The sequence below is a fragment of the Pelobates fuscus genome, chromosome 4, assembly GCF_036172605.1.
Source record: "Pelobates fuscus isolate aPelFus1 chromosome 4, aPelFus1.pri, whole genome shotgun sequence".
Classification (NCBI taxonomy): domain Eukaryota; kingdom Metazoa; phylum Chordata; class Amphibia; order Anura; family Pelobatidae; genus Pelobates; species Pelobates fuscus.
In genome coordinates this window covers 256,066,693-256,090,346 of record NC_086320.1, presented here as the reverse complement: position 1 = coordinate 256,090,346, position 23,654 = coordinate 256,066,693, and the positions used below count along the sequence as shown (strand labels likewise).

The window sequence follows — 23,654 nt, the reverse complement described above, 5'->3', positions numbered from 1 at the left end:
GGTAATTACTGTATGTGTTTTATTGTTGTACTTTTAGTCATGCATATCTAGGCAGTTAGGACCCACCATAATTGGAGTACTGTGGCACAGTGGTGGGCTGCATACATCTTGGCAATTTATGTATGTCTAAATCTCCAATGTTTATCCTCTTGTTTTGCCTTGTATTCCCAGTTCATGAACAGTCCTGTCTGCCTTGTCCTGGCTGCATTCAGTAGATGACGGAGGATCGATTTTTTGTATAGTGAAATTGGTCCGGACGAAATGTGCAAAAGAGCCAGTTGGGCCGACCAGTCTGTCTGATCTCCCAATATTGCTGTTACATCTGTTTTTATCTTTTCCCAGAATGGGACGATGTCCTTGCACTCCCACCAGATGTGTATTGTCGTCCCCCGCTCCCGCATGTTGTGGGGATCACGGGAAAGACTCTATTGAGGAGGGTTGATGTTTTATACCAGAGGGACATGAGCTTATAGTTTGTCTCTTGGTATTGTGAGCTAATGGAGCTTTTTTACTGCCATAGTAATGCTTTATCCCACTGCGTTGGTGTGAATATCTTGTCCAAGAGCATTTCCCATTGCATTTGGAAGGTGGTGTTTGCCGTCTGATCACCCACGAGGAGGTGTTGATATATCGTGGAATCCGCTTTTTCCAGTGTGGCCCCCCCCGTATGCAGAGATCTTCAAACCAGGTGAGTTCCCTATGTAAGCTGTTTTTATGTGGGAGTGAGTTATAGTAGTGGGCCAGTTGTGTGTAGCGAAGGGCATCCAGTGGTGTCCGTGGTCTGCCCTCCAGCATGGAGTCTAGGCTTCTTAAGGTCCCCTCCCACAGGGTCCTGTGAATAAGTGTGTACTCTCTGTCTCCTAGAAAGGACCAAGCTCTCGACGGGAGTCCACCCCCTAGTTTGCTGTTGTTCGTCACCAGTAATAAGGGGATGGGTGTGGGCGAGATGTGTGTCCTCTCTCTAATCGAATTCCACAATCGCAATGTCTGTGACGCCGTTCCCCGGGTCTGTCCCGTGGCCTGAGTCTATAGGTCCTCTCGACCAGACTGCTGGTTACCATGCATTACCGTGGCCTGGTAATAGCGTTGAAAGTCAGGTAGCGCTAGTCCCCCTCTGTGTCGGAGTAGGCACAGTATGTCATGGCAAATCTTGGATCTTTTCCCCCTCCATACGTATTTGATGATTGCTGTTTTTAGTGATTGAAAGAATGCAAGGCCAGTGGGATGATCTGAAAGAGATACAGAGCCCTAGGTAAAATATTCATATTAATCACTGCTATTCGCCTGTGCCATGTCACATGTGGGTATGCCCATCTAGCTAGGTTGGCTATCAGCGTGTTAAGAAGAGGTACGAAGTTGTGCGCAGGCCCATCGTCTTCAAAACGACCAGTCAATCCGGTCGAACGCCTTTTCTGCATCGGTTGATAACAGTATTAGGTGTTTCCCTGTCCTCCTCGCATGATGTTGAATAGAGAAGAGCTGCAACGTGCTGTCCCACACCTCCAATCCTGGAAGGAATCCTGTCTGATCCTCCTGGATCAGGGTTGGTAATAATGATTGCAGTCTGGTAGCCATGACCTTCATTAACAGCTTGGTGTCCACATTTAATAGGGAAATCAGACGATAGCTGCCGCAGTTCATTGGATCCTTTCCAGGTTTGAGTAGGCCTGTTATGGTCACCGCTAAGGATTCCGCCCCTAGGGTCCTACCCTCTGCCATGGCATTAATTGCTTTCGTCGGTCATGGAAAGAGCAGTGTTGAGAAGTTCTTGTAGTAACCTGCGGAAAAGCCATCTAGGCCTGGTGCTTTACTGGTTTTGGTGGATTTCAGAGATTTGGATAGTTTTTCCATACCTATTGGAGCGTCCAACACAGTCACCCATTCCGGGCTCACCCTTCTGTCAATATGGGCATGGAGATATTCAGGTCACTCGTGGGTGCTCCACTGGGGTTGAGCCACTCCCCTTGGTTGTGTATATGTTGTATAGGGAGTGGTAAAATAATCTAAATTCTTCTGAAATGTCGTTCAGAAATGAGGATGTTGTTCCGGTAGACAGGCGTAGTTTGTGCACCTGAGTTCGGGGGGGTGTTGCCCTTTAATAGTCGAGCCAGGAATTTGCCTCCCGTGTTTGCATGTGCATAGAAGAAGCCTCAAGAATTTTGGAGGGAGCAAAGATACCTATGTGTGAGGAGTTATTTCAGTTGTTGACGGGCCTGCATGAGTTCCCCATAGACAGCCATCAGTTGTGTTCTTTTATGTTGAAATTCCAGGTTCGAAATTGATTTGTATAAGTTTGTTATCTTCTCTAGGGCCATCTTTTTTTTTCTGAGAAGCAAGACGAATAATTGCTCCGTATTTAACACTTTTATGAGCCTCCCAGATAGAAAGTGGTGAGATCTCTGTTGTATCATTTTCCTGGAACTAAAGCTTCAGTGCTTCAGAGATCTGGTCTTGAGACTCTGGGTCCATACGTAGGGACTCGTTGAGTCTCCACGTCCAAGCATAATAAAGAGATAATCGATACGGCCATATCGTTCATGAAGTGCGGAGTGGTGTGTAAATGTGGTGGGATGGAGAGTCCTCCAACAATCTAACAGTCCCATATCTCCCAGTGATCTGCGTATGGTGCGTTTGGTGCGTATGTATTTCTGGGATTTGCAACTATGTCCCGATGAGGAGTCAAGGAGCGGGTCCAGGGGCACATTGAAGTCTCCCCCCAGGATCAGTGCACCTTCCAGGAAATCTTGCAATTTTAGAAGTGTTCACCTGAGAATTTGTGCTGGTCTCTTGTTGGGAGCATATAGGGACGCAAAGGTGTACATCTTGTCTGCTATTAGGCCCTTCAGGAAGAGAAAGTGTCCATTCGGATCGTGGAGGCAGTCCAATTCCTAGAATTCGAGCTCGGCTGCTAAAATTATGGCAACCTCTGCTATACGGGCTGAGGGGTGATTGCAGAAGTGGTTGGCCAGGTAAGTTCTGAAGTTTAGGGGCTGTGCCTTCCATGAAGTGTGTCTCCTGTATCATGGCCACAGACACGTGTTTCTTCTTCAGTTCCCTTAATAGTTGGGATCTTCTTTCCGGTATGTTTAAACCTCTGCAGACAGAGGCCCACATGTAACCGTAACTCGACCCCATTTTTATCCCCCTTTTTTTCCCCCGTGTGGACCAATAAACCCCCTTACTCCCCCCTTCCAAAGCTTGTGAAGGTAAGGGACAGAGATCAAGAATAAACCCTCCAGTTGTATCCCCCCCTCCCAACATTGTCATCTAGGGGACCATGACCGAGGATAGAATCAGGGTGCAAAGCCGGTCTACCTTGGGTGTACCATTAAGAAGAGTCGGGCTGTTTGGAATGTGAACAAAGACAGGGGCCCCTTACTTAGCATCTCCCTGAGGACCGCGGTGCCCAGGGTCGGCGCTCACTTCTCCAGGGCAGCAGGATCCGGACGCTGTCTGGTCAAGGGGACCGGCAGGGGTCCACCTCCACGTCGTCGTTCAGCCCATTGTTGGCCTGGTCTCATCCCCAGATTGTCCAGGGACTGTTGGGGACTGGGATGGGTGGAAGGCCCAATTCCTCCATGAATTGCAGTACATCTTCGGGCCAGCGGAAAGAGGCCCATCCGTTCCGGTGTTGGGCCAGTAAGGCAAAGGGGAACCCCCATTTGTAGAAGACGTTGCAGTCATGTAGTGCAGTGGTTTCCAGGTTAGAGCGCCGGTCAGGCCTCAAGGGTGATGAGAGGTCATTATAAAGTGATACCTGAGCTCCATGGTTAGGCCACATGAGTCTATCTTGGGCTTTCCTCAAGACCTCTTTAACAGGGAAGGCATGCAGACAGCAAATCAGGTCTATCTGTCCTTTTTCCTGTGAATGCAGTATTAGGGCTCGTTGTGCTCTCTCATATTCAAAGTGCTGGGGAGCCTTGTCTTGTAGTATCAGCTGGAACAAACCTGAAAGTGTTTCCTCCATGTTTTCCTCCCCATCTGTCTCCGGGAGACTGCGGATCCGGATGTTACACCTATGGCCTCGATTGTCAATGTCTTCCAGGTGCCTCCTCATGGCCAGGATCATGTTGCCCTGCCGAGACACGGCCGTGTCCGTCGCCACGAGTCTGGAGGACTGGGCCTCAGTCCAGGGTCTGGACTTGTGGCATTCCTACCCTCCCCCTCTGGACCATTGGGGGTCATCCCGGTCCCCCCAAAGCAACTCAGAGACTTGCTAGCACTCACCATACTACCTAGGCTGAACTGTCTCACTCTCTTGGCTGCTCCAAAATGGGGGATGCCTGTCCCTTGCAACCTCATGGCAAAGGCCACGTGCAGAGGATACAGCATGACTCCACAGCTTATTCCCTGAAGAGGCTTGACAAAATCTTTCAGCGCTTCTGGCTGAACTTGCAGCAACGACACACAGCCACCAATGTCAACCCCCAGCCAGGAGCAGGGAAGTCCAGCAATGGCTGGTGAGGGGGCCTACTAAAAGAGACACACAGAGTCTGAGGCCTGCTTATCCCAAGGCGCGCCCAGCTGCAGGGCTTTCGTGATCTTCGGATCCCTGTACACGCCGCTTACCCAAGCCGCAAGCATGCAAACAACGGGACGCAAAGCACCAACCAAGACCCACACCACTGACCCACAGAGACCATAATTTTACTCCACAAGGGATGAGCCTGACCCCTGCCAGATTTCAAGCTTATGACAAGTCGGTACCTTCTCACCTGCAATTCTGGGGCTGGGAGGGCTCCTTATTTGGGCTTCGCTATACTACTCTGCGCACCAGCTTGGGATTTAAGCCCCGAACAGGCATCAAATGCAGTTCTGTGGCCCTGGATGGCCTGGTCCATGACCCACAGACTCCGATCTATGTGGAGGCTACAGGACTCACCTCATACATACTGCAGCTCTTAGTACCAGATCAGGTGGTACAACAATTGTTAGCTTATTGTCTCTGACCCACTATCTTACCGTAATCGCTGCCACTGTTACATTGCCTATCCATAAAATATGTTTAGTTCATTATACATAGCGTAATATTCCTCATGATAACATATTAATTCCTGTATGATAACTCACACCAGTGTTATTAGCTTGTCTCTTGTTTCACACTACATACGAATTGCCTGCTGTCAGTTGCCATAATCAGACCATAGCGTGTTATTTCACTCTACACTAACTTACTCTATGTTATGTTTCCTCTTGTCTACACACTTATTCCACAAAAAAATTGTGCTGCTTCATCACAATTGTACATAACTCATCGCTGAGTAACATGTCTGTCTCTATGCTGTATAATTGTGTTATCCTCTGTACCTTATGGTCAGTTATGAGTGATTAAATCTTAAACAGGTGGAATGGTTGCAAGTTTATTTCCTTTAATTCTTCCATTCTTTCAATATTTCGATTTAGAAAAAGATTCTTCTAAAGGTTAGAATTGTCTGAAATAAAAGGATCACTTCAATTTGATGGACTTTCTATACATCAATTCATTTATTAAATTGTTTTATTTTTTTTTTAAATTACAATACATTAAGCTCAGTAGTGCCTATAGTGTCCCTTTTAACAGTACCAGTCATTTCATAGCAGTCTCATTATATCAAGTAGAGCTGTCATTGCTAATACAACTATTCTTTTTTTTCAATCCACCAGCCAATATGCTTTATATTTCTTGTATTCACTCAATGTCTCTGCACTTGGATGCTTTAGCGTGCAATGGGCTCAAATATTTTCCATAGAAGTTGGCAAGAAGTTCAGATTATGTCTACTGAAGGTTTTTCACAAATAAGAAGAAAATAGCCTTTGTTTTTAGTAACCAAACCTTACCATTTATCTACCCTACAATTTACCTACTGTGTTTATGTGTACATGGGGTAAGTGGCCTATATACCAGAGATAATTCTCCACAACCCTTCCCTCCATGTATAAGTACTCATGGATGGGTAATAATTCTCCGGCCTAAAAATTGTGCCCAGCCTCCTACAATACCTGGAAGTTGCAAAATCGCAAGTGCATCACTTCTGAAACCTTGTCAACCATCTATAAACAGAGTTGCTGGATGGATCCCAAAATATGTAACAAGGGATGCCCAACTCAATAACCCCAAGTGCCACTCACCTATGAATGCGTGCTAACTGTTCTCCAAAGACTTAAACAATAATTTGTAGAAAATACTAAGACATTTATGTAAATATTTACCGTAATCATTTACAATTATTAATTTGCAACATGATTTAGTCCTAAGCAAACATTGGCAAACAGCTCACTTGGCAAACCACGATGCTTTTTGTATCATGAACAAAACTGCTTTATTTTCGCAAATCTTTTCTTCATAATGAGTGTCTTTTATTTCAAAGCTTTTAGGTTAATTGCAGTTATGATTTATTCTCTTTTATTTTTATAAAAACATATTAAACATATTAACATACAAAGACACTTGACTGTCTCTAAAGTGTTATGTAAATCGGTTGTACTATATTAAGCACATGTTGCACAATATATGGCAAGTTATTTCCCATAATTGTATTGTGTTTTAACATAATTGCACTTTTCTGGACTTCATAAGTTCACATTATTATGTTTAACCCGCACCCACATCTCCTGTATGTGCTGTTGTTATTAATAATTATTATTATTCACTTATATAGAGTAATATTCTGCTGGGCAGCATGTATTGAAAGTGAATTTTATCTACATATCCTATATCTATTTGTGATCTATAAAAACCTGCATCTTCCTATCCTTCTTGGCCTATAGAAGTTTGTGTCAGTTTCTCCATCTGTATGCATGAAATAACTTGGCTTATAACTCACAGTTCAATACTGTCATTATCTGATCTGACTTGACTATCCTACACTCTTTTTTAAATCTATTTATGGAACTTTACACGTTCATTTTTTCCCCTCAAAAATACCTGTGAGGTTCTTTGGTAAAGATAGGTAAAATAAATGTAAACATGCTTCTGATTCTGTAACGGATTACTTTAATACTTAAAAATCTTATTTTTACATTTTCTGTAGGTCTGTTAAAAAGTTCTGTTTGCCTGTTAGCATCACACTGGTTGTTTCATATTGCAACTGTATAGTCTTCTTAAAACAGCTTTATTTAGAAGGATACCCCTCTGTGTTTGTTAGCACAACATGCTCTTTTGTTTCAGTTATCCATTAGGGGGCAACATATAGACTTTAAACTACACATGTTTATTCACAAAGAAAACCTTGTATGTATTAGACACCCACAAGAAGCATGACCAAATATAATTAACACAATATTCTATACTTTTGCCTTACATTTAGCACAAATAGGAAGACTATTAATAAGTAATCAAGTTCTCGCCATGAACTTAAGCAAATAAAAAAATGCAACAGTAAAACACAAAAAGTGAAATTACAATATAAAACTAAAAATTGAATGTCGTATTTGTTTACACACACAAGAAGAAGTGCCACCTCTGTAATTATTCCCTGGGAATACTGCACAGTTCATCTCCTTGCAGTTCAAAAGGCCCTAATCTAAGGCAGAACTGACTCAAGTCGTAGTCTTCCAAAGAATAGTTTGAGTTTCAGTCTCAAGCAACATTTGCCATCATTTTAATTTAATTTATTACTGAGATGAATAAACTGAAATAGCTATGGCCTGGGACCTTAACTCCCACTAAGATCAGCAGCATTGGGACATATGCTGACCCGTATTACTTAACCCCTTAAGGACACATGACATGTGTGACATGTCATGATTCCCTTTTATTCCAGAAGTTTGGTCCTTAAGGGGTTAAACTACCCAAAATAATAGTAATACAAATTTAATATTTTATGTCACCAGGATCCCTTAATTGTATTGTTCTCCTATAATGCCCAGTTCAGCATATATATCATTAATATATAAGCAGGGCCGGTGCTAGGATTTTTAGTTACACAGGCGAAGATGCATTTTGGCGCCCCCAACCCTCATTAAAAAAAAAAAAAAATGCATCTTCACCTGTGTGTCTTTCCTCCCAAGCCACAGGCACACAGGCATAATTTTTCAGTCACACAGTCAAAGTCATACAGGTACACTGTCATACAAAGACAGAAATAATCATACAGAGACATACAGACACATACAGTCAGAGACATACAAGCAGAGATATACATGCATACAGAGACATGCAGGCATATAAAGACATACATGCATACAGAGGCATACCGTCATACAGACACATACATACAGACAGGCATACAGAAACATACATACAAAGACATTCAGGCACATACATACAGACATACAGGCATAAAGAAACATACATACAGAGGCATACCATCATACAGACACATACAGAGGCATACCGTCATACAGACACATACATACAGAAACATGCATACAAAGACATACAGGCATACAGAGACACACACATACGTACATACAGAGACATAAAGGCATACAGTTACATACATGCATACAGAGACATATATACAGACATTCAGAGACAAACATACATCCAGTTACATACATGCATACAGAGACATACAGAAACATACGTACAAGACATACTGACACATACATACATACAGAGGCATACTGTCATACAGATACATACATACAGACAGGCTTACAGAAAAATACATACTCACACACACACACAAACTCACAGACACATACTCGAACAAACACACAAAAAATCACAGACACATACTCGAACACACACACACTGACAGACACACATACTCACATGCACACACACACTGACAGACACACACACACACACTCACAGACACACACACACACACACTCACAGACACACACACACACACACTCACAGACACACACACACACACACTCACAGACACACACACACACACACTCACAGACACACACACACACACACACACTCACAGACACACACACACACACACACACTCACAGACACACACACACACTCACAGACACATACTCGAACACACACACACTGACATACACCATCATACTCACATGCACACACACATACACACACAGTAATTAATTATCTAAATTAAATTTACATTTCCCACCCAGCCTCCCTACCTGGAGTGCTGGCGTGGGTCTTTCATTGGTGGGCCAGTGGGGCTGCTGGGAGGCGTGCGGCTGAAGTTCATTAGGAGGCGGCGAGGGAGCTCTCTGATCGGCTCCCTCGCAGGCTGTTTTCTGATGCCGCGGGAGCCGGAATATGACGTCATATTCCGGTTCCCGCGGCATCAGCAAAAGGAGCGCGAGGGAGCTGGTCAGAGAGATCAGAGAGCTCCCTCGCCGCCTCCTAATGAACTTCAGCGCCGCTCCGGGGATCCAGGAGGTGACCAGGCAGGAGGGAGCACTTCCCTCCTGCCGGTCACTGGAATTTTGCGCCCCCAGGGCCGGTGCGCCCTAAGGCGGCCGCCTGTGCCGCCTTATGGACGCGCCGGCCCTGTATATAAGACGCACGCATATCAAGATCAGGGGCATCCCCTCAACGATCACTGTGGAAGAATTGCCACACTACGTTAGAAGACTATTGACAACCATAATGTCACACACTGTGGCCAAACGCATGACCATAGGCAGTGTATATCGCCTTCCAAGCCCCACTCAACGCACAACAACCTTGGCACGAGACGTCATTCTCAAATGCCTCACGCTACCTGATAAGCTCCAAATTATGGCGGCAATCAAAGACAAGGCACTGATCACATTCGAGAACTCAAGCCTCACGTTTTACCAGGATGTTACAAGAGCCACCCTCCAGATTCGTAAAAGCTATGGGCCGGTCACACCCCAGCTGAGAAACGCAGGACTGGCATACCGCTGGGGAGCGAATGGCTCCATAGTAGTGACTCAAAACAGGACTGCGCATACGCTACTAACTATGGGAGAAGCACAGACTTTCCTGAGCACACTAGACTTGATACACCCAGCCACACCTTCAACCTCCACATTATTTGGGGTGCACAGGCATAAGTTCCTCACGATCCACTACCACCTCTACAACCTGAAACCAGCATGTCACCTCACACTTGACATATGACAAGACACCTGTACCCAGCAACCCCAAGCATAAGCACGCACCATCACAGGACATAGGTCATAGGCAACACACACAGGGACCACAATCAGAACCAAACACAAGCAGAAGCTCATTAACGAGCGACCTTCCTCTTGTGGTCCCCAAAAAGTGGAAGCACGTAACATAGAAAAGTGATGCTGTCAAAAATGTTTAACCCACAAGTTCTCAGAGTAATGTTATGCTCACTGTTGTATATGTAACTGTACCGACTTGTTTTTCTATGCTGATTACTTATTGAAACAAAGCATCACGAAAAATAAAGAATTAAAAAAAAAAAAAAAAAAATGTGCAATTCGTCACTCCGCTGTATAACTTGAATACATCTATGAACACGCTGTTGTGGCGTATGTCGATGCTATGTAACAACATGCACAACAAAAATAAAGAATAAAAAAAAAAAAAAGAATCAAGAGATGCTGAACGGAAGTGCTGCACACTGTGCAGTAGTGCCCCAGGAAGCACCTCTAGTGGCCATCTGAGGAGTGGCCACTGGAGGTGTCACTCAAGGGCAATGTGAACACTGCCTTTTCTCTTAAAAGGCAGTGTTTGCAAAAAAAATGCCTGGAAGTAATGATTATACTCACCAGAACAACCACATTACGCTGTAGTTGTTCTGGTGACTATAGTGTCCCTTTAAATATCCGTGTGTACATGTTTCATTTAAAATTTAAATGAATGAAAATCACTTTCTCGAGGCAGGGATACTTCAGATTTTTTTTTAGACCTGCAGGTGTTGAGAAACACTGTTCTAAATGACTGTTAAATAGTGTTATAATTGCTCATCAACACTGTATTTCTTGAAACAGTCATTTTAAACACATATGATCACATTTCTCACAGTGTCTTTCCTTCAAAAATTGTTGGACATAAAAGCTATCAAATCCAATCTCCCTTCTTTCCAGTGTCCACTGGTTCCTCCAGTATTTTTTAACACGTTTACTGTATGTTGACGAGATGCAAGAAAAATACAGTAAAACTCTGTTTTGCTTTGTTTGGTTGGTTTTAAGGTATTATTCTCTTTTTTTCTCTACTTTAGTTATGTTTAAATTATGAAAGGCTGACCAGTAAAAATATGTCCCTTTTTATGCATCCCAAACTAAATGATTGATTACATATATGAACAGAGGCCCTAAACAATCCTTCTGTGGCCATTAAAATAGTATACAATCTGTGGGTGAACTATAAAGTAAAGAAATATTCTAACTGAGCAAAGATGAAACATGCAAAAAAAAATCTTTTCCATAATAGTAGAAAATGCCTTGAAATTAAAAAGTAAGAGATTAGCTAGATCCAATATATTTTAACTCTTGTTTTCTTTCATTGTATATTTTTTCTCTGGAAGAAATAAATGCAGACATTTTCTGGCATGGGTGGAAGTATTACTACTAGAGGTATAGTGAATGCTGCCTCAGACATGACATTTTCTATCATCATATCCTATCTCTCTGTTTCACTCACAGGGCTGTTAGTGATATGTCATATCCCAACATTCTGCACTAGTAGGCAGTATGTAGAACCATCAAAAAATTCACATTGTTTCTCCCTTTTTCTGCATTAAGCAGTAAGCTTATTACAGGGTATTCTCTGGTCTTCCCAAAATGAAGATGGCCCAACAGACCAAGTTTATCCAACAAGAATACTCAAATAAATAATATAATAATTGTATAGCTCCTCTATGTGAGGAAGGCTGAACTTGATGGACGCAAGTCTCTTCAGCTATGTAACTATGTAACTATGTAATGCCAAAGTTGGAATGGGGCAATAAATTGGCTAATTTTGGCATCCAGACTTACTCTTCACTCTACTCCTGTGATTAATAACCATTTTCTGGAAAACGTTCAAACTATCTGAGTAGTAGGCTCACTCCTTCTGCTTCCACTCTCTCTGTCCTCTGTTCCACTTTTTGCTCCATAGTTTTTATTTACTATCTCAAAAAGGAGGTTGGTTGAGAAAGTTTCTTCTACGCCGCCTCAATATCAAATCTGCCACCAGTCTGGAGTCCCTGTAAACATCTTCATCCATCTCCCTCCAAAAAGCAACTGCACACATTGTTATTTTATTGTATTGTATTTTTTTATTGTAACAATGTATTTATTATTGTATTTTATATGTCTCCTTCTATAAGTGTACTATTGTATTTGTATGTGCGCCCCATGACATACTTTGAAATGAGAAAAACATTGTTAAATACCTTGATATTAGAAGTTTGCCCTTTACGTTTAAATCTGCAGCGCAATCATCAGACCGACAATTCCTCTCAAAGAATGTCTGAAAACAGAGAAAATAGAAACATTATTAAACTTTTAATAATAATAATAATAATAATAATAATAAAAAGAACTGACACATTAAAAACTGCTTAAAAAATATTGTGTGACAATCAAAGACAAAACTGTTATTACTGGCAGGGATGCATTCACCTGGAACCTAAACTCCTGTTTGTTCAGCAGAACAGCCAGCAATCTTCCCAGCAGTAAGATCTACTAAGCACCAGTAAATTTTTTTAAAAAAAGTTTAAAAAACAATGTATAAATTAAACATCTGTACTGTTTATTATTCAAATATACTCTGAATGATAAAAAAAAAGAAGGTTGTAGTGCATGGGAGCAGAAAAAGAATGGCAAAAGAGGTATGCACATCAATGTTTTCCTAAGATACCAAGAACTTAAAGAATACTTAAAGGGGAACATGAGCATTATAAGCGTTCGGAAACAATATGATTCCTAAAAATAGAATGGGGGGACAGGAGGTTGGGAGGCACAGGGATGCAGCACAATGTAGTGGTTATAATGTTTAAAAATGTCTGTTTAAAATAATTATCTTACACTATGAAATAAAATCAGATATACATTGGATAATTCTTTTACCACTCTTAGATCTGTTTATCAGGAATTGTTGGATGCGAGTAATCTGGGGTGTGTTGTATCTTTTAGCAGTAGCCATCTTGGAGAAGAAGAAAGCAGTTTTTATATAAGTACCTATATATTGTCAGCACTATATTTGATTCCAACCTAATATTTTGAACACAGGGACTATGTGACATTTTAGCCACATGTTCTTACAAATATTTTCAAACAATAATGAGGATAGTAAACTTTCTATATGATATCCCGAGATGACAGTGGAGGCATTGGGTTGCAGGGGAATCCTTCAATTTAGTATTACTGTATTGTTTTCACAAGAGACAAAATATATCAGATTGGTTTGTAAAAAATGTGCATCACCCAACATAAACATGCACGAGGACCCATATTATAACACAGAAAGGACCAGATTTCCCATAATTACATGGCCTTGGGAGTGGGGCAGCACTCCTGAAAACCATGCATCATTGGTGGTACACCAGGAGAGCTTGGGCATGAAGGAGCCTTTTTCGCCTGGCACCTGGTCCTCTCTCCCAGCTGAAGAAACTGCAGGGGAGCAAACAGAGATGTTGTCAGAGTCATAACTGCAGTTGACTGGGACCACTGCTGAAGACCCAACACAAATGTTTTAATATTTTACTATGTTGGTTCTTTTTATAAATTGGTATTTTTGTATATACAGATACATTTTTTTTATATTTTACTAGAAATAAAAAATAATTATTTGTAAAAATAATTTTCAAAGTGTATCCAAAAATATTAAATCATTTAAAAAGCTTATCCAAAAATATTAAATCAAGGCCATAATATTATAAAATATATTATTAAATTATAATAAAATATCTGCTAAAACCAATGTGATGTTGTGTATTTGGCTACAATAAATATCCTCATACATTAAAAAATATAATAAATAATAGAGCAATATGTCTTAAATTTGAAACCATAACACATTTAAAAAACAAACAATCTGTATAGCATTAATGAAGGAAGAAGATACAAAAAAAGAGAAACCACCGGAGCAGAATTTTAAAATAGTCCTATAGGTAGTGTACTCTCAAAGTTAGTTCATAGTCTATGGTTATTCCTAAAGAAACTGGCTGTTGCCACCAAAATCATCAACATAAATAGCATAAAGCACTTTGAAGCATCTTCATCCAGTTAACACCAAAACATATGTTAAACACTATTTTGTAATCATATAGTAATCTCTGTGTCCTAAAACATTACAAGTATTTTTAGGTTTAAAACGGAGGGAATTAGTGACTGCATTCAACCTAGTGTTATTTTATTCCTCATCTCCAAATAATCTCTATGGGAGTCATAAAAAGCTAACAGTGGCCATTAATTACTAGTCATTGATAAAAGTGAGACTCTGTAGCACGGAATCAACCAAGAGTAATTAACTATAACAAGGACCATTTTAAAGATTACTTGCATAACGGATTGTGACAAGCATAGAAATCCACTCAATGTTGGTTGTAGATCACTTTAAGAGCTCCTTTGCGGCTTTAAGTTTGGCTAGTCCAGCCATAAAATTGAAATTCACTCTGAATTTTCAGTAAATAACGCTGTCAGTTTCCCACCACACACCCCTCACCAGAGCCGGACTGGGAAAAAAATTCAGCCCAGGCATTTTTTAATCACAGCGGTCCACTGAGAAGGGGGCGGGGCCAAAGTGGGTGTGTTTTGTCATCACCAATGGCAAGCACGCTACCTCTCATAGTGAGCATATTGGTTCAATGCTCTTAAAGGGCAGACCATGCGCAGAGCTCTGCTGAAGAGCTCTCGCATAAGAAAAAGGCTGTGTATTTGTTCTGCGCAGATCAAGCATTTTTATTAACAGGCTTGCTCTGTGTTTGCTTGTAAGTTGTCTCTGGTGTCTCCATAAGTGGGATACCAGGAGACAAAAGGGTCAGGAAAGAGTATTGTGCATGTGTTTGGAGCCTGCTTGTGGGATTGCGTGTGTGTAGAGTGAGATGATTGTGGTGTGATGTTGTGTAAATATGTCAGTTTCAGTTGTTTTGTGTTTGTGGGGCAATGTGTGGCTAGGGGCTGTAGAGAGTGAGAGAGTGTGTATAGGGAGCATAGTGTGTGTAGAGGTTGTAGAGTGTGTTTGTTTACAAGGAATCTAGTGTGTGCATAGGGGATCCAGAGTTTGTATGTCAGGAATGTAGTGTGTTTGAAGGAGATCTAGTCTTCATTTAAGGGTTCCAGAGCGTGGATAGGAGATCTAGGCTGTATTTGTGTGTATAGAGGATTCAGAGTGTATATAGGGATTTAGTGTGTGTAAATGATGCAGAGTTGTGTAAGGGATCTAGTGCGTGTATGGAATGGACTGTGTGTATTAGGGGTGCTGTGTGTGTTAGAGAGAGAGAGGTGCAGTGTGTGCAAGGGGTGGTGTGTGTTTATGTGTGAGGGGTGTTGTGTGTGAATGTGCTGTGTGTGTGTGTAAGGGGTGCAGTGTGCGCTTTGTGTGTGTGTGTGTGTGGTTTCTGTGTGTGGGGGGGTGCTGCGTGTGAGGGGTGCTGTGTGTGTGAGGGGTGCTGTGTGTAAATATGTTTGGAGGTATTGTGTGTGTGTGGGAGATAGATTAATGTAAATATATATGTTTTTATTTTAATTAAAAAAAGCAGATTCAGAGTATATAGGGATCTAGTGTGTGTGTGCAAATGATCCAGAGTTGTGCAAGGGGTCTAGTGTGTGTCTGGAATGTAATGTGTGTAGGGGTGCAGTGTGTGTGAGGGGTTCAGTTTGTTGGGGGAGTGCAGTGTGCGTGTGGTGGTGATGTGTGTGTGAGGGGAGTGTGTAGATGTTGGGTGTGTGTGTGTGTGTGAGGGGTGCTGTGTGTGAGGAGCGCTGTGTATGCAAGTGTGTTGTGTGTGCCTGAGGAGGCTGTATGTGAGAGGTGCTGTGTGTGTTTGAGGGTGCAGTGTGTGAGGGTGCGCTGTGTGTGGCAGGGTGCTGTGTGTGTGGCAGGGTGCTGTGTGTGTGGCAGGGTGCTGTGTGTGTGTGGCAGGGTGCAGTGTGTGAGGGTGCTGTGTGTGTATGTGAGGGGTGCATTGTGGAGGGTGCTGTGGGTGGATGTGAGGGGTGCAGTGTGTGAGAGTGATGTGTGTGTGTGTGTGTATGTTAAGGGTGCTGTGTGTGTATGTGAGGGGTGCTGTGTGTGTGTATGTCAGGGGTGCAGTGTGTGAGGGTGCTGTGTGTGTGTATTATTATTAATATTATTATTGGCATTTATATAGTGCCAACAGATTCTGTAGCATGTGTGTGAACGGTGCTGTGTGTATGTGAAGAGTGCTGTGTGTGGGGGTGCTGTGTATGTGTGTGTGTAAGGGTGGTGTGTGTGGGTTATATGTGTGTGAATATGTTTGGAGGTGTGGTGTGTGTGTGGGGGGGGAGGGGGAGATAGATTAATGTAAATATTATGTATCAAGTATCCCTCCCCCCTTCATACCTTTTGCCTTGGAGGGGGACCGTGCTGCAATCCCTGGTGGTTCTTGTGGTGAGTGAACGCTAGCCTGTGTGGCTAGAGTTCACTCTTGCAAGATCTTAGCATTGCCATGGTAACCGCTGCAATGCCCTGACCTCGCGAGAGGAATCAGGCTAGAGTTCCCCGGGTCCTCTCCTGTCTCCCGCCCTCTCCAGCCGGCGGCTGCATGTCACTGGCCCATGAAGGTACACAGCAGGGTCGGCGCTCATATATCTCTTGATCTCCCCTGTCGCCCTCGGCCCATGGCCATCGTGGCCCGCTGGGCATTTGCCCAGTATGCTTAATGGCCAGTCCAGGACTGCCCTCACAGAAATAGGCTTTTTATCTGGCATCCTACTTAAGGAGCTGGGCAATCTTAATACATCTCATTTTAGTTCCTACATTATAGGAAGTAACATATCACCTACCGTAAAATACAAGTCTCCAAACAGTTGTTTTTTTCTACTGCTTCTACAAAAAATAATTTTAAATAATTTCCACTGACAGATCTTACTTAATGCTGCCTTATTGTCAGGATTCGAACCTGGGACCTTGGCAGCTCTGGTGCTTTGGCTTACCTCTGAGCCATCTCTCCGCTTCTGTTTCCTGTATCTAGCCCTGTCTAGTATTTAGTACTGAAGCTGGACATTTGTTGGAACTTCTCCTGTCACTCAAGTTACACCTGAGCCTGATGTCTCGTTAGCCAGGTATATAACACTGCCTCTCCCAGAAGGCAGTGTCAGTTCCTTGACTCTGGTGATCATCCTGCTGTTTCCTGTTCTCCAGTTTGTTATTGACCTCTGGCTTGGTACACCGATTATCCTGACTTCTGGCTTCCTTTGACCCTTGGCTTCCCACGACTATTCTCCTGGTTTATTGTTCCTGTACCGCGTTTTGGATTTACCCTGCACAGCCCCCGTGCACCGACTCACAGGTCAGGTGAATTCTTGCCTGATCACCTTGGCCTGTGTTTTCTTGCAAGGGTGAGCATACTTCTCTGCCTGCCGGACTCCCACACCCAGGTAAGCCCTGACACTTATAGTCCAGATTCAGCCAGTGACATTCAGTAACATATGGCAATGTTTACATTTAGATTTTACTAAGTCTACTATGTACTTAGTCAGTGCCATGCCCCAGTGGTCAGCGTAATTGCAGTTACTTTAACGTTGCACCAAAAATGTAATTTGCCTTCAAACTATTACAATGGTTTACAAAACGACTTCTGTGGATATTAATCTCATTTATTGCCTTGTACTTCATAATTGCCCTTTAAAGGGGGCGGGGCCGGACCGCCGAGCTGGCCGGCCACAAGAAAGCTCAGCTCCTGCAAACTATTACACTTTAAGCCTGTAACCTATGATTTTAGACCCAGAAAGAAACCCGTCAGCACTGGTCCTCTGTGCAAGGGGGCACTGGATCCAGGGAGAGGCTGGCTCTCCAAGTTACAGTCCACTGGATGGGAAATATTCGATGCCCTAGCTGGGGCCTTCTCCAGCGGTGAGTGGGGCAGACGGCCGCTGCTCCACTATCCCGCCTAATAGTGCCCAGCCAGAGGCCCAAATCGGCGTGGACTTGGCTCTGCCCCCCCCCCCTCTGGACCGGTGGGGGTCATCCCGGTCCTCATCCTGTGGCCCAGACCACTGCAAAGCAACCAAGGCCCAGCGACACCACCCTAATCGGCGGGCCGGGCACTTCAACTAAAATGGCAGATGCCATGTACGCTGGAGACAAAGAGAGGGGATGGTTTACCCCCACGCACACTGTTAACAACAAGGCCTCCGGACACAAGCTGATCTGAAAGCAACCAACTACAAGCGCCCTAGCAGGCCAGAAGCAAGCTGATGACATGGAGGCACGACAGGCTAATGCTCTCACTACAGCAATGGCAGACGACGCGCGGCAGGCGAGAGCCTCCCCTCCTGAAGAGACGGGAAGGCTGGTCACCCAAGCAAGGTGCCACATACTTATTCAGGATTAACACACCACACCTCCCAGCCAGCCCGGACAGAGCCGAGAAGAATATCGACAGCCGGCTTGCAGCGGGACCACGCTAAGCCCACATGGGACAATGGCCAAGCAGAGACTTAAGTGGACGTTCGTATGTGTGCCCCACTGACCCAAACATACCCAGCACGGGTAGAGCACACACGAGATCCACCTTATCACGGTCAGCCACCCTCATCCGCCATACCCAAGCGTGGCTACAAGGGTCTCTAGGGTGATTCACTGTCCCCAGCAGTTAAAACAGCCACCCAGCCATACACAAACAGCATGCACTGCCCTCATACAACGCCAGAAGCTGGAAAGATCAAACTACATTATTATAGTATGTAACTAACCTTCCTAGCTACCTTTAAGATATCTTAAGCTATAGTCAATCGACGATGTCTAGAACCAGCATGGGCATAATACAACGTTGGGTGCATGTGTGGGCATTATGCCGTCCCTTAAAGTCACATACATGCCTCTACTTAAGCTCACTTTTACAACGGGCTTGGTGTAACATATTAATAATCATCTGCTTAACAGGGCACGCAGTCAGGGCCGCCATCAGGGCATGACAACCATAACAGTTGTCATGGGCCCGGCGGTCCTGGGGGCCCCCGAGCCCCACATACTGCTTCAGTAAGTAATGGCTGAGCTGGGGAGTTAAACAATCTCCCCAGCCAGCCTGCACTCAGCAAGGGGCCGCATAGCCCTCCGCGGGCCCCTGCTGCTACTAATCATCTCCTCTGTGCAGGGCACACTGAGGGACAGCTATAGGGGCCTTCCAAAGACCCCACTAGGCTGCCCCTCAGTGTGCCTGTCTCCAAACACAGCCTCACTGAGCTGCCTGTAACTGCTCAGGGCAGCTCCCTGCGGCTGGTTCTGCAGGAAGTGACATCACCAGTCACAGTGCAGAGTGAGCTGTGCGGAGCTGCCCTGAGCAGACTTACAGGCAGCGTGTCAGCATTGTGAGGTTCCTTCAGAAGAGGACCACCAGAGAGGTAAGGTTTGGGAGGGTTTTGGGAGCCCCTACCCCCCTTGCTCCCACTGCATCCCCTACCCCCTTGCTCCCACTGCATCCCATTCCCCCCATTGCTCCCACTGCATCCCCCTGCTCCCACTGCATCCCCTATCCCCCCTACCCCCCTGCTCCCACTGCATCCCCTACCCCCCTGCTCCCACTGCATCCCCTACCCCCCCTTGCTCCCACTGCATCCCCTACCCCCCCTTGCTCCCACTGCATCCCCTACCCCCCCTTGCTCCCACTGCATCCCCTACCCCCCCTGCTCCCACTGCATCCCCTACCCCCCCTGCTCCCACTGCACCCCCTACCCCCCCCTGCTCCCACTGCACCCCCTACCCCCCCTGCTCCCACTGCATCCCCTACCCCCTGCTCCCACTGCATCCCCTACCCCCCTGCTCCCACTGCATCCCCTACCCCCCTGCTCCCACTGCATCCCCTACCCCCCTGCTCCCACTGCATCCCCTACCCCCCTGCTCCCACTGCATCCCCTACCCCCCTTGCTCCCACTGCATCCCCTACCCCCCCTTGCTCCCACTGCATCCCCTACCCTCCTGCTCCCACTGCATCCCCTACCCTCCTGCTCCCACTGCATCCCCTACCCTCCTGCTCCCACTGCATCCCCTACCCCCCCCCCTTCCCCCACTGCATCCCCTACCCCCCCTTGCTCCCACTGCATCCCATACCCCCTGCTCCCACTGCACCCCCTACCCCCTGCTCCCACTGCATCCTCTATCACCCCTACCCCCTGCTCCCACTGCATCCCCTACCCCCTGCTCCCACTGCATCCCCTACCCCCTGCTCCCACTGCATCCCCTACCCCCTGCTCCCACTGCATCCCCTACCCCCTGCTCCCACTGCATCCCCTACCCCCTGCTCCCACTGCATCCCCTACCCCCTGCTCCCACTGCATCCCCTACCCCCTGCTCCCACTGCAGCTCCTGCCCCCCTGCTCCCACTGCAGCTCCTGCCCCCTGCACTGTGCGCAATGGTAGGGTTTCGCTTTTGGTAGTGGCTAGTGGGCTACCCAACTGCTCCCACTGCAGCTCCTATTACCCTTTGCACCCACTACAGCCTCTATTCCCCCCTGTACCCTCTGCAGCCCCTTCCACTCACACCCTTTACAGCCCCTTCCTTTCGGCACCCTCTGCAGTCGCTACCCCTTTGCACGCACAAACATAAAGGGACACTATAGTTACCAGAACAACTACAGCTTAATTTATATTATACATCTTAAGGTAGTTGTTCTGGTGAGTATAGTCTACCACTGCAGGGTTTTTGCTGCAAAGACTGCCTTTTCAGAGAAAATGCAGTGTTTACATTGCTGCCTAGGAACACCTAGGCGCTTCCTGTGTCAGTGTTGCAAAATGTGCAGCACTGACATTCAACATCTCCATGCTCTGCATGTCGACGCTGAACGCTTGTCATAGAGAAGTATATATATATATATATATATATATATATATATATATATATGCACAGATGGCCCCCTGCTACCTGTACGATGAAGAGGGGGCCCAGCAGCAAACTCTGTCCTCCTTTCCAGCTGCTCTCTGTCTAACTTTCCTGCACCCTGCGGCTGCCAGAGCGTTGCCACAAGTTACTATGGCAACGCTCCGCACAGCACGCAGGCCTGTCTCGCGAGAGTTGGTCAGAGAGGAGCTGGAAAGGAAGACTGTGTGTGCTGCTGGGCCCTCTCTTCAATGTACCGCGGCTGGCTCCCTCCACCATGCCACTGGATCAACAGGAAATGCGATCTCCCCCCTCCCTGGCACGGTAAGAACCAGGGAGGGGGGAATAAAATTGAAATATACACAAATAAATAAATAAAATAATACTCCCCTACCCCCCTATTTTACACACACACTGAATCCTTACAAGCACACTCTGCACTACACACACTCACACACTACATTCACTAAACACACTCTGCACTACACATACACTACATTCACTAAAACACTCTGCACTCACTACAAACACTACATTTACTAAACACACTCTGCACTACACACACACACTACATTCACTCAACACACTCTGCACTACACACACACACACACACTACATTCACTAAACACACTCTGCACTACACACACACTACATTCACTAACACACTCTGCACTACATTCACTAAACACACTCTGCACTACACATACACTACATTCACTAAAACACTCTGCACTCACTACAAACACTACATTTACTAAACACACTCTGCACTACACACACACACACACTACATTCACTAAACACACTTTGCGCTACAGACACACACTACATTCACTATACACATTTTGCTCTACACACACACACACTACATTCACTATACACATTTTGCACTACACACACTACATTCACTAAACACTCTGCACTACATTCACTATACATTCTGCACTCACTACAAACACTACATTCACTAAACACACTCTGCACTACACACACACTACATTCACTAAACACACTCTGCACTACACACACACTACATTCACTAAACACACTTTGCACTACACACACACACTACATTCACTATACACACGTTTCACTCACTACAAACACACTACATTCACTACAAACACACTACATCCACTACAAAAACACACACTCGGCATTCACTATACACACACCTGCATTCACTACACACACACTCTGCATCTAATGCATGCATACAAACATTACATACATTACACAAAACGTACAATCTGCATCCACTATATACACTGCATCCATGACACACATACCGCATCCACTATACACATTCTACATCCACTATACACACTGCATCCATGACACACATACCGCATCCACTATACACACACACACACTTCATCCTTGTGGGCGGACTCGGGGCTGGCCCCGGGGGCCCAGATCTTGAGCTGTGTCAGGGGCCCTAACATTTCTGATGGCAGCCCTGCACACAGTATACCACTATCTCTGATGATCTGTACTTCTCTAAATGCCCGATGTGCACCTCTCATATTGTGAAGTTTATCATCTACTGTGCTACACCAGCAAGCCCAGGGGCGAACACACTTGCTTTAAAAATGCAGGCATGTAACCGTTTCTAACCCTCATGTAATTTAGTTTGGCTGGTGTTGGTATTTGTTTTTATGCTTTTCTCAAATAATGTTACCTAAGCTTGTTTCCTACCATGTTAATACTCAACTACCTTTAAATATAAAATATGTGCTAGCTACCTCATGTACCCCTATGTTCCACTGTCTATAATGCGTTGGAGGACTGCCTTTGGGGTACCTCACAACCGACTGTTAAAAGCTTATGCACTACAAAAATAAAGAATTAAATAATTGCCCTTTAAAGAAATACCAAGGCCAAAGCAATAATCAGCTGTTTTATGCTAATCTGAGAACCAACTACCAACAACATAAAAATTTGACTTGGAATTGGAAACAAATTACTTCAAACCAGAGAGGTGATTATTTACCAGATTTTTTATTTTGATCTAAATGTTGCAAATGTATGCTCAAATCAATAAAACTTGCTAATTTCTAAGAAACATTCAACATAAAACTTAAAAAAGAACACGATTTTCATCACTCACTCTTAACTAAAGTATTGCTTTCATTTACTGGTCATTTTCCCAAATAACTTATAACCAACACGTATATGGCAAACGTTTTACATTTCTTTCCAGCTTGTAATAGTTATACAATTTACACAGCTTGTAATAGAGTTAAAACATCGTCCCTGAATTCCCTCCCCTTGCAGTTAGAGAGCGAGATGTCAAAGGTGGAGGATTGGGCTTCAAAAACTTGATCTCAGCACAGAGTTACAAGTACATTTTGCTTTTTTTTTTACTTTTCAGGTGGTGCAGGACAGTAAGGGTTACGCTGACAAAAACGGTTTCATTGAATAGATATATACAAGAATATATATATATATATATATATATATATATATATATATAATATATATAATATATATATATATATATATATATATATATATATATATATATCTGTTCAACTATAAGTTACATCTCTAATATTAGGTTCACCCTTATTATATAATGTTCAGGAGAAAATGGCTTTTATTTTCAATCAAATATTTAAACATGGAACACAATTTAAAATAAAATAAAAAATCTAAAAGAAAAGTGTGACATTAAGAAATTTTATTTTTAAGTTCTGCATGACATTTTAATTGTGAATCACACAATACTGTTAGCTTGTACTGCAATAAAGGACACTTAGATCTATGCTCTGCTGTCCCATGGGTAAGCGTTTTATGGTGTTTTGAAAAAGT

At 44.2% G+C, this 23,654-nt stretch overlaps 1 protein-coding gene across 1 annotated transcript in view; it reads right to left on the bottom strand.

Annotated features, from left to right (window-relative positions):
* ITGA9 (integrin subunit alpha 9) overlaps positions 1-23,654 on the bottom strand; it is a 496,852-nt gene that overhangs the window by 143,438 nt on the left and 329,760 nt on the right. The window contains exon 17 of the mRNA XM_063452059.1: positions 12,234-12,310. Coding sequence (XP_063308129.1) covers positions 12,234-12,310 — 77 coding nt within the window. The remainder of the gene's footprint in view (positions 1-12,233; positions 12,311-23,654) is intronic.